The sequence below is a fragment of the Sinohyriopsis cumingii genome, chromosome 1, assembly GCF_028554795.1.
Source record: "Sinohyriopsis cumingii isolate HCF-2022 chromosome 1, ASM2855479v2, whole genome shotgun sequence".
Lineage (NCBI taxonomy): Eukaryota > Metazoa > Mollusca > Bivalvia > Unionida > Unionidae > Sinohyriopsis > Sinohyriopsis cumingii.
The window spans coordinates 28,584,332-28,596,717 of NC_142961.1; the positions used below are offsets into that span (position 1 = coordinate 28,584,332).

General features: G+C 35.5%; 1 protein-coding gene across 1 annotated transcript in view; it reads left to right on the top strand.

Annotated features, from left to right (window-relative positions):
• The window catches only part of LOC149806599 (receptor-type tyrosine-protein phosphatase epsilon-like), a 124,069-nt gene that overhangs the window by 49,918 nt on the left and 61,765 nt on the right, over window positions 1-12,386 (top strand). The window contains exons 3-5 of the mRNA XM_089955358.1: window positions 1,660-1,926; window positions 4,675-4,812; window positions 11,276-11,410. Coding sequence (XP_089811484.1) covers window positions 1,660-1,926; window positions 4,675-4,812; window positions 11,276-11,410 — 540 coding nt within the window. The remainder of the gene's footprint in view (window positions 1-1,659; window positions 1,927-4,674; window positions 4,813-11,275; window positions 11,411-12,386) is intronic.

Consider the following 12,386-nt stretch of genomic DNA (forward strand, 5'->3'; position numbering starts at 1 on the left):
GATTTCTGATAAAAAGAGGTGGATAATCATTCAAGGAAAGGGAAGATCTGGAACACTTTCTGCTGCACTACCTTGGAGAACATGCCCCTACAAGATTGCCTTATTCCAGGAAAGAATGTATTAGCAGACAGTATTGTCCAAGTCAGGCAAAGCAGTCTCCCTGTGTTGCAACAGAAACTAGGTCCTACACAACAGCCTACACATTCTCCACCATCCCATTTGGCTTATCTCGTGATCTTTCTGCCATAACAAGTTGTCAGGCTTGTTGCCAATTGCATCATTCAGGTCAGGAGAGCTTCTGTGTCCAAGGTCTGTGATGACAGGTGGAGAATCTTCTGTGATTGGTGCAGTAGGAAACACAATGATCCTAGCTGATACATTGTAACTTATGTTGCTGATTTCCTTTTGTCCCTTTTTTAGAGCAAAAAATGTTCAGTATTGACTATCAAGGGCTATAGATCTGCTATTTCCAACACAGTTGAATTCACTCAGAGCATGGCAATCAAATCGGATTCGCACCTTGCTGATCTCGTTAAGTATTTTGAGTGCAAAGACATGTCTCACACTCTCTTACCTCCAGATGGACTCTGTCTTGTGTTTTATTGTCTTTTTTCCCAGGGATCCACCATTGTTGCAGCACATGTGGTTCAGAGAGACCCCAATATTCTATAAAGTTGATCTCTCCCTGGAATGGCAAATCCATTTTTTTCTCATTTTGATCAGTTTAACACATCAAACTACCCACTTAACTGAAAAATTAAACTTCGCAATAGCAATGGGTGAGTTAGTGCTTCTATTAAAATGTTGCTTTTGGTTGGGTGAAAAACTAATTTTAAAAAGCACATGCCCTTGGTCTATTAGTGGAAATAAATTCAAGATGCAATACTGCTGCACAGTGTTTCAAAGAACTCTTATCACATGTCCTTTTGGCTTCTTGTGTTAAGGTCTCTGTGCCTCCTTTTGTCATTACACCATGTATTTTGGCAATATGACTTCCAATGAGAACAGCAGAAAATATACATTGTAATTAGTTTTAATTGATAGGAGTACCAAGATCATAGTATTTTAATAACAAATAGGTAAACAGATATTTATTTCATCAACCACCACTTAAACAAGCAATTTATTTTTTGTTAGTTTCTAAAATTTCACAATAAAATGAGAAAGTCGTAAACATTTCAAAACAATTTGACACAACCCATATAGATGTACATGAGAGCTTGTTGTCAGGTGTCTTCACACCATAATGGTCATCTATGCAGACTGTGCTGGTCACCTGCATGTTTAGGAGGATAATTCAAAACAAAATTTTCATCTTTTGGACTTTATTTTTGGTGAAGTTTTGAAAACTCAGAAAAAATTGCTTGTTCTAGAGGTAGTTGATTAACTGTTGATACCTATTTGAAACTACGATAATGTAATCTAGGCCCTTCTTTTGGTTAGAATTAATTACAATGATCAGTTTCTGCTGTGCTCATAGGAAGTCGTATGGCCAAAATACATGGTGTAATGGCCAAGAAAGTCACATAAACCTTAAAATGTTCGATTACTGTTTTTTTACACTTGTCTTGTTTTTCTTTCTGCAGAGTAGATGATGATAAATATGTATGTGCTAAACTTAAATTGCTTCATTTGATACTGCCATTTCCCTCCTTTCAGATATAACTTCCATATATGACCCACTAGGGAAGATTTATACAGGAACTGTCAACAAAACAAAGGATGGCAAACAATGCTTACCCTGGAGAGACCCTAGAATTATTGGTCTTGGATATGGTTCCGATAGCTTTCCTGATGGGATTGTACCAGGACCTTATTGCAGAAATCCTAAAAATCCCACAGATCGCAATTATGCCAGTGGACCATTTTGCTATGCACTGAACGAAAATCAATTTACCCATGAAATGTGCAGTCTGACAAGGAGAGGTAAGTCCTTTGAGGTAGTGGTTAACAGTCTTAATCTCACTTGCACAGTAAAACTGAGACCAACACTTTTCCCACAAAATTGTCGATGTTGTTGTTGGTTGTTGTTGAGCCTGATGTAGCAATCACTTTAGCATCCAATTGCATGACCATACAGATGTACATAAGGCTGTCCACGTCCTAGATTTACATCATTAATAAGCATGTTTATGTTCATTTTATCTCAGTAGCACTTGATTTATCCCACCTTCTTGGGATTTGGTATATAGCTACAGTATGCACTTTATTTTGGTAAATAACTGCCCACATTATTGGAGCACGGGGGGGCTTGACATGTTGGCCATGGCCACCTTCTTGTTATTTCAGACAAAGTTTGTTGTAGTTTAAGGCGGTTAGCTTGTAGATCTTTCCATCACATTTTCTTGATTTATTAGTACCTGAATCATTTGAAATACCTTCATAAAATGTGTGCTCTTGTATCATGACTAGAAATTGTTATCATTTTGTGGGAAGTATTTCATAAGCACTTGCTTCTTGACAGATCTAGTTTTAAAAAACAAAATAAGATTCTCATTATAAGTTGGGGTTGGAATCTGGACTATCCAGGCAAAGTCCAAGGCCCTTACTTTTAATGTTGTCACATTTATAGAATTGGAAATGCTTACCGTATGTATTCACTTATAAGATAATTCCAACTGCAAATTGCACAGACCCAGATCTGTCATTGCATAATGCACTGGCAGATCTGGGTCTGTAGAGTTTGTTTATTGTTTTTAACACATGAACTGAAACTCTTCCTGCCTTTACAGACAAGTTTTGTAAATACTAAATGACCCTTGACCCTTATCAAATGGGAGGTTAACTTTTTGTCATAAGATATAAAATAATCAGATTTCAGACAATAATTATCACACTGTCACAAAAGGCAATTGTCATTTCTCCTGCAACTAAATGACTACTTCCCCCCAGCAACCAGCCGATGAATTGCTTCAACCCTCTCTCTAATTATCAAAATTGCCTCATGTTTGAAATTTGATTCCTATGAGCTACATTAACAGTGTGACAAGAATGAGAGTTCAAGGGAGAGAAGAAAGGGTGTCACATCGATTCATATGCTACATGTATTCCTTTATCTAAGCAGCAATTTAATTTGCATGCATAGAACAGTCACAGTTGATACACTCCATTTATCACGTAAAGCAAGGGGAAAACCATTATTTGGTTAGGAAACAGCTTGCTGCTGCTGACCATGGAAAACAGCTGACTGTTATTTACATTACTTTTATGGGTAATTTGCCATTGGGAAATGAAAGTGGCCATTGTGACCAGGTAACTGCTATATAAAGATGACCATTGGGACAGGTTTGACTGTACTGATTTAAAGTATTATATGAATCTGCATGTCTCTATCCTTAGCAAAAGCATTGAATGAAAATTCAACAGGGAACCCTTGCAACATCCAATCCATGACTGGAGAGTAGCATCCTTCCTATAGAACTAATCACAGAGATGCAGTGCTGTTGTGTCAGTTTTGTATAGGACACACACTCTTCACTTGTGCGTCATAAATATTTGGATGTGAACTAACTCAAGGAACTTTATGATGATGTACATCCCAAAAAAATCTTGGACTTTTTAAGTAAATGTGATTTATGTAAGAAATTTTGACACATTTTTCAAAAGAATTTTATACTTTTTAACTTTTAACTTTATATTTTCTATATATACATTTTAACATCCTTCCTGTTTTATCCTTTACTTTGTACTATGGAATGATTTGTTCTCACAAAGTTTTTTGTGCAGTTCTTAATTGTTACATTTTTAGAACTTTACCTTTAATCGGCACCATATAGCCATTATTGTGTTGTCATACCATTAAATGCTAATACATACATACTTATCTGTACTGGCTAGTATACATAATAATTGCAACAAATATGTATGGATTTGTATCATTTAGCCCAGTTTGTGAATATATCTAAAAAAATACATTGAATGATACTACTTCAATAACTTCCTTTTTTTTGTTTGAAAATATTATTGATAGGTTTAGCTAAACTTAACATGTGGAGATATTATTACATTGTCTGAGATAGTTATCTTGTGAACATGTCAAAGTATAAACATAAGAAAATTTGTTTTTTTTATACCAGATTTTGTATGCTGGAGTTTCGCAAGATTCTCAGAAATGGTTTTAGTATTTAGCAGTTAAAACAAAGAAACAAACTTAACTTGGATTCCTGGAAATTCTTTTTGGCCTGTAGAGTACCAGTCTAACAGAGGGACTCTTGGGTTCCTGGACATTCATTTTTGGCCACTAGAGTACCAGTCTCTTTGAGGGGCCCCGAGTGGCCGAGTGGTCTAAAGCACTCTTTGTTACGGATCACTGCCATCTCACCTCTGTCTGCGGCGGTTCGAGTCTAAGATCCAGCCAATGTGGGTATGTGAGAAAACTTGCCAGTAGCTTCTCGTGGGTCGGTGGTTATTTCCGGGGTTTTCTCTGGTTCTTCCTCCACCATTAATACTGGCCGCCATGTATAGCCTATCATGTGCTGCAAAATGGCGTTAAACCCCACAACAACAACAACCACCAGTCTCTTTGAGGGACTCTTGGATTCCTAGAAATTCTTTTTGGTCAGTAGAGTACCAGTCTCTTCAAGGGACTCCTTTTTTACATTATTAGCTTAATATTCTGAGCTGGTGTCATCTGTATTCAGTCTGTAATGCTAACATTATTTCTTTGTTTTACAGAATGTCCTCATTATCTGTATGGAGATGGTTGTTACAAAGAATGCCATTGTAAAAATATTAGCGAGTTATGTGAGAATTCTTTGGGGACTTGTAAATCAGGTTGTGCCCCAGGCTGGACTGGCTTCAGCTGCGAAAACAGTAAGAGTGTTCAGACCGTCATGTTTTGTACTGCTTAACATATCTCTCTGTTCTTCTCCTGTCCTCCTCATTCCTGTTATTGAAATTAATATACTTATAGATTTTCCCAGTTGGATTGATAAAAGTTTTGTCCCCACCTTTCAAGAAATGTGGGGAACATAGGATTCACATTTCTGTCCATATGTTTGTCAATCTGTCCTTATATCCATCCATCACACTTAGTTTCCACTCTATAACTTTAAAGCCATTTCAGTTTAAGGGATGAAACTTGATACACGTGTACATCATCATCAGATGGTGTGGGTTGTGTACCACATTAGGAGTCTTACCTTCAGGGTTAACATTATGGTTCACCATCTTAAGATTTCCCTCACAATCTCCATATCACTCAGTAACTTTAGAGATGTTTGAGATTAAGGGCTGAGACTTTGTATACTTATAGTACAGCATCATTTAAAGGTGTGTTGTGTATCACATTATGGGTCCTTTTTTCAAGGTCACATTCATAGCTCATTATTTTAAAATTTCCATCAAACATTTTATTCCACTCTATATTGTTAAAGCTGTTTGAGATTATAGGTGAAGCATATACATCATAGAAACTGTTTTCCCTACCATCACTGGGTATTATATCTTCAAGGTCAGTTTGACAACTCAGTATTTTAACTCTGTATGTGGGAGCCATATATTTATGGTTAAAGTCACTTAGTTCTGTATGTGTGAAGCATATATTTATTGTCAAATATCACCTTACTCTGTATGTGTGAAGCATATATTTATTGTCAAATATTACCTTACTCTGTATGTGTGAAGCATATATTTATTGTCAAATATCGCGGGGCCCCGAGTGGCCGAGTGGTCTAAAGTGTTCTCCGTTACGGATCACTGCCATCTCACCGCTGTCTGCGTGGGTTCGAGTCTCGGATTCGGCTAATGTGGGTATGTGAGAAAGCTTGCCAGTAGCTTCTCGTGGGTCGGTGGTTCTTTCCCAGGTTTTCTCGGGTTCTTCCTCCACCATTAATACTGGCCGCCATGTATAGCCAATCGCATGCTGAAAAATGGCGTTAAACCCAACAACAACAACAACATTGTCAAATATCACCTTACTCTGTATGCGAATACCATATTTTTATGGTCAAATGGAACCCGTCAGCATGCAGATACCATAAAAATATGGATCAGGAGAGTGACGTTTATGGATGTCAAATCTCAGCCATTAATTAATCATATGCTGACAGTATCAGGGAGTAAGCATGAATATTATTGATGAATAGACAGTGGCATTGTATCGTTGTAACAGTACATGAGTGAAACGAGCATTACAACCAACTTATTTGACCAGGAAAATCTGTTGTCATGATTAGACATTTTCATTTTCTAACTTTATAGTCCTTTTAGAATGAAGCAGTATGCTTGTACATTATCATTAGATAACATATTGGTGGCTGTATCATCATTATGGTAGAGCGTCAGTAATTTTAAGTTTTTCATCTAGGGCCCTGGATGGCCAAGTGGTCTAAGATGCTCGCTTTTACAGATAACTCACATCCCACCTGCTTGGTTCAGGTCTTGGGTTGGCAAATGTGGGTGTATGGTTCTTCCTGAGGTCTTTCCAGGCTTTTGGCCACCATATATGGCATTATACCCACCCACCCCATCACAAAATTTTTCATCACATTCCTTTAGCTCACACACAACACACACACACACACACACACACACATATATATATATATATATATATATATATATATATATATATATATATATATATATATATATATATATATGAGATTATGGTATGACCTACATGATGAGCGATCAGATCTGTACAAATGATGCCAAATCAAAATTAAATGTGGCCACTTTTGCTAAAAACAGTAAAAAAATCTGAAAACAGTATTCTCAGAAACTGCTGAACAGAAGTTTATCAACTTAAAAATAAGCATCCTGGCAGAATTTTTTTAAAATTTGGAACAAATCATGTTATTCTACTTTGATATATTGCTATAACCAGACTTTGAAACAGAGCATCTGGACATAAAAACCTTTCACTTTTGTACATAATTTTGCCAATCCACATAAAATATGGCAACATTTTCTAAAAGGTAGACAAAAATTTAAATGACTTCTTTGAATCTTATTTAACAGAAAGAACCCTCACATGAAGATCTTTCAAAATGATATGACCACCATTGTTTAAAAAAAAGCTTTAAGCAACTTTTCAAAACCACTAGTATATATTTGGCAAAAATTTGACAAAAAGCATTGTGGCATAAAGACCTTTCAATTTACACAAATTATGTTAGTCATCTATCAGATGTGGCCACCATTGAATTACTACTTCCCAAAATTGCTAACAAAATGTGAAAAACCTTGATAGAAAGCATCCTGTCATGAAGACCATGCAGATGTAGAAAAGTAATAGTGATTTCTGCAAAGTAATGCAGCAAAAAATATTTTTCTACAGAATTTACTAAATTTGAATAAAAGCATCCTGTCATTAATGGCTTTGAGGTTTGTACAGTTGATGCTGATATGCCATCAAACATGGTGGCCATTACTAAAAATACAAAGAAACATTGAAACAACTCCACCTAACCTACTGAACAGAACTTGATCATATTTGACAGTTAGTATCCTTGCATGAATTGTATTCAAACTGACTCGGGCAATGCTGATGCACCGTCAAATATGGGCACCATTACTAAAGATTTAGCAAAAGCTTTAAATAGTTTTCCCAACACAGCTACCATGGTGTCCTTTGCCAAGGCACTTCATTTCAATTGCCTTGGCACTAAGTAGTCTAATTTTGTTGCTGTGCCATAAAACACAACAACAGTATAAACCTATCTTCAAGGTCAGAGTCACTGGTATATATTTCATGGTTGCTTTTGTTCCTGATTTATAACTTAACAGCTCTTTAAGGTTCAGGGATCAACCAAGGTACAGCACTTTTATTCTTGTGCCCTCTGAGATTGAGATATGAATGTCCACCCAGTAAGTCTCCAATGTTCAATGTTACTTTTCATATTCACCCAGTAAGTCTCCAAGTTTACTTTCCAAATCCACCAAATAAGTCTCCAATGTTACTTTCTATATCCACCCAGGAAGTCTACAAAGTTACTTTCCAGATTTACCCAGTATGTCTTCAAGATTACTTTCCAAATCCACCAAGTATGTCTCCAAGGTTACCTCCCATATTCACCCAGTAAGTCTACAAGGTTACTTTCTATATCCACCCAGTAACTCTCCAATGTTACTTTCCAAATCCACCAAGTAAGTCTCCAAGGTTACTTTCCATATTCACCCAGTAAATCTCCAAGGTTACTTTCCAGATTCACCCAGTAAGTCTCCAAGATTACTTTGCATGTTAACCCAGTAGGTCTACAAGGTGTCTTGTCATGTTCACCCAGTAAGTCTCTAGGATTACTTTCCATGTTTATACAGTAAGTATCTAAGGTTACTTTCCATATCCACCCTGAAGTCTACAAGGTTACTTTCCATATCCACCCAGTAGGCCTACAAGGTTTCTTTCCATATCCACCAAGTAAGTCTACAAAGTTACTTTTCTATGTCCACCCAAAATCTATAAAGTTACTTTCCATGCTTACTCATTAACTCTCTAAGAATACTTTCCATGTTCACCCAATAAGTCTTCAAAGTTACTTTCCAAACCCACCAAGTAAGTCTCCAAGGTTACTTTCCATATCCAACTATTAAGTCTTCAAGGTTACTTTCCATATCCACCCAGTAAGTCTACAAGATTACTTTCCATATCCACCAAGTAAGTCTACAATGTTACTTTCCACATCCACCAAGTAGGTCTACAAGGTTCTTTCCATATCCACCAAGTAAGTCTCCAAGGTTACTTTCAAATCCACCAAGTAAGTCTACAAGGTTACTTTCCATATCCACCCAACAAGTCTAAAAGATTACTTTCTATATCCACCCTACTTTCTATATCCACCCAGTAAGTCTACAAGATTACTTTCCACATCCACCCATTAAGTCTACAATGTTACTCTCCATATCCACCAAGTAAGTCTCCAGGGTTACTTTCAAATCCACCAAGTAAGTCTACAAGGTTACTTTCCATATCCACCCAGCAAATCTACAAGATTACTTTCTATATCCACCAAGTAAGTCTACAAGTTTACTTTCCATATCCACCCAGCAAGTCTACAAGATTACTTTCTATATCCACCCAGTAAGTCTACAAGATTACTTTCCACATCCACCCAGTAAATCTGCAATGTTACTTTCCATATCCACCAAGTAAGTCTACAAGGTTACTTTCCATATCCACCCAGCAAGTCTACAAGATTACTTTCTATATCCACCCAGTAAGTCTACAAGATTACTTTCCACATCCACCCAGTAAGTCTACAAAATCACTTTCCATATCCACCCAGTAAATCTCCAAGGTTACTTTCCATATCCACCTAGCAAGTCTACAAGATTACTTTCTGTATCCACCCAGTAAGTCTACAAGGTTACTTTCCATATCCACCAAGTAAGTCTACAAGGTTACTTTCCATTTACACTCAGGAAGTCTGCAAGGTTACAGCAAGATTTTATCATTGTTTGCTTTTGGTGACCTCACCACAGTTGGTAGAGAAAACAAAATTAACTTATAATTACATTCATTGTCTGCATAAATCAAATAGATTTATATGTAGTGTGAATTACATTGTGTTATATGTAGTGTGAATTACATTAATTGTGTTATAGGTTGTGTGAATTACATTCTGTTACATGTAGTGTGAATTATATTAATTGTGTTATATATAGTGTGAATTACATTATTTGTGTTATATGTAGTGTGAATTACATTAATTGTGTTAAATGTAGTGTGAATTACATTAAATATTTTGTTATCAAAATATAGTGGTTTCATAATTTTTTAAAATTTATGATTGATGCTCTGTATCCTTGATTTGCCATCAAAATTATGAAACAAAAGATGTTTTGTTCAATAAATCAGTCACCCAAACCTGTGTTGATACTGATGGACTACTTGATTATAGGCTATCACCTTTTCATTAAAATGTGCTGCATACAAATCTGTCCAGAACACAACATCATACAGCTTAGACACTTGCCAGTATATGGTAATAGCTATGGAGGCACTCACCAGTTAATATGTAGTTTTGAGAGAGTGACGTATGTAAGGTGAAGTAGTTTGCATTTAAAACATGCACAATGGAGAGAATGTTGGCATACCTCTATGCTACATTAATGTAATGAGGATGATATTTCTTTGGATATTGTACTTTTGGAAATTTTACATGATTTAAGCACACTGCTAACTAAAATGACTGCTCCCTTGTGTTAAAAAATCAGCCTGAATTAGTCTAAAGTACACTATACCTGGCAGCTATTAAAATAGGGAAAATGAATTTTGCCAGACTAGACAATACCAGCTTCTGAAAGTGCAGTGAATGAATTATCAAATATATAAAATGTAAAAAAGTTATCAGCCCTTTTTTATACAGTATACCTCTGAAGTTCAGGAAGTGAAAATGACCAAGTAGAGCTAGCACTTTTTTGAAAGGTGCACATCTGAAGTAAGGTCAAGCTGTATACTCTATAACCCATAGTACACCCATCAATCATACACCAAAATAAAGGGAATTAAAGGTTCTTTGAATTATACCTAGGATATACAAGGTCTTTTTTAAATAGCCAGTATAACCAGTGAGGAAAGCCAGGGAAATTCTTTTTCTTTAAAATCCTAACCTATGCAAAATACGAAACTGTAGAGTGCCACCTATATATATATACATATATATCCATGAAATTCAAAATGGGAACAGCATATAGGGTTTTACAAGTCAAAAATAGTATAATCTAGAAATGTTCTCTTCATATCACCAAAAGAATCCTTCAACCAATGGTAGCTCAAGTAAAATGCCGGTAAGTGTCTGAAATGTAGACTGATTTCTTGCAAAACAGCTCTGTCTGCAAGAATTCCTTGATTTTGTGTATAGGTGACATCACACATTCCAATTTGAAATTCACACAACATATAACACAAATTGTTTGTCAGAATCAACACTGGGGTGGGTGGGTGGTCTGATTTAGCAGAATAAAAGATGCCATAGAGCATATAGACTTTTCTTGCACATACACATAAACACAATCCTATAAATGGCCTTAAGAAATAGCAAAATGGAGTTGGGTCTCACTCTGGCATTTTAATGTTGGGAAGGAGAATTAAATGTCTGCATTTTTCAAATTTTGTTTGGAATTTAAATTTGTAGACCAGCAGAGATCAGAGAATAATGGTACCTGATGAAAAATAATGGATTCACATTATGTCCTTCCCCATAAACCTTTTGTGCTTCTTTGAAAATTATGGAGGTCTTTTCCAAAGGTGTTTAAATCTATACCATCAACAGATTCTTTAGCTTGTCAGTTTGTTAGAGATTTTAACATTTAAAAGCAATGCTTTTTTTAGAATGCAAGACTGACAGATATGGCCTTGAATGTACAGCAAGTTGTGGGAACTGTAAAAATGAAGCATGCCATCATGAGACTGGTCAGTGTCTTGAAGGATGTAAGGCAGGATTTACTGGGGAGTTGTGTAACATTCGTAAGTAACTGTTATATTTCAGTGATTTGCTTTGAATCATCCCAAACGTATGTTGCAAAAGGTCAGACAAAATGACAAAAATGACAACTGCATGTCTAGAAACATTTTGTTTTTGTACAAATTTTCACATTTCTAAATTGCATCAGTATATTTGCATAAGCTCACTATGTACCCAGAGTTTTAAAAATAACTATTAAGTCAGTCAGTTAGAGGGCCAAGTTACTGGAGGGAGTACAGTTATTTGGCTTAGACTAAACTGTTAATTCTAATTATTATTATACATGATAATAAATCCTTTTGTTTGACAGTGGAGGTTACAAAACTGTTAATTCTAGTTATTATTATATATGATAATAAATCCTTTTGTTCGACAGTGGAGGTTACAAAACTGCTAATTCTAGTTATTATTATATATGATAATAAATCCTTTTGTTCGACAGTGGAGGTTACAAAACTGCTAATTCTAGTTATTATTATATATGATAATAAATCCTTTTGTTCGACAGTGGAGGTTACAAAACTGCTAATTCTAGTTATTATTATACATGTATATGATAATAAATCCTTTTGTTCGACAGTGGAGGTTACAAAACTGTTAATTCTAGTTATTATTATATATGATAATAAATCCTTTTGTTCGACAGTGGAGGTTACAAAACTGTTAATTCTAGTTATTATTATACATGATAATAAATCCTTTTGTTCGACAGTGGAGGGTACAAAACTGCTAATTCTAGTTATTACTATATATGATAATAAATCCTTTTGTTTGACAGTGGAGGTTACAAAACTGCTAATTCTAGTTATTATTATGCATGATAATAAATCCTTTTGTTTGACAGTGGAGGTTAGAAGGTAGAGGCAGTATGTTTCAATTCAGAGAGAATTAGGTACAATGAATTTTACTGGTAGCACCACAGTAAACAGTGAAAATCATTTTAAAGAAAAAAGAATACAATTTTTTGTCTTTTAACTT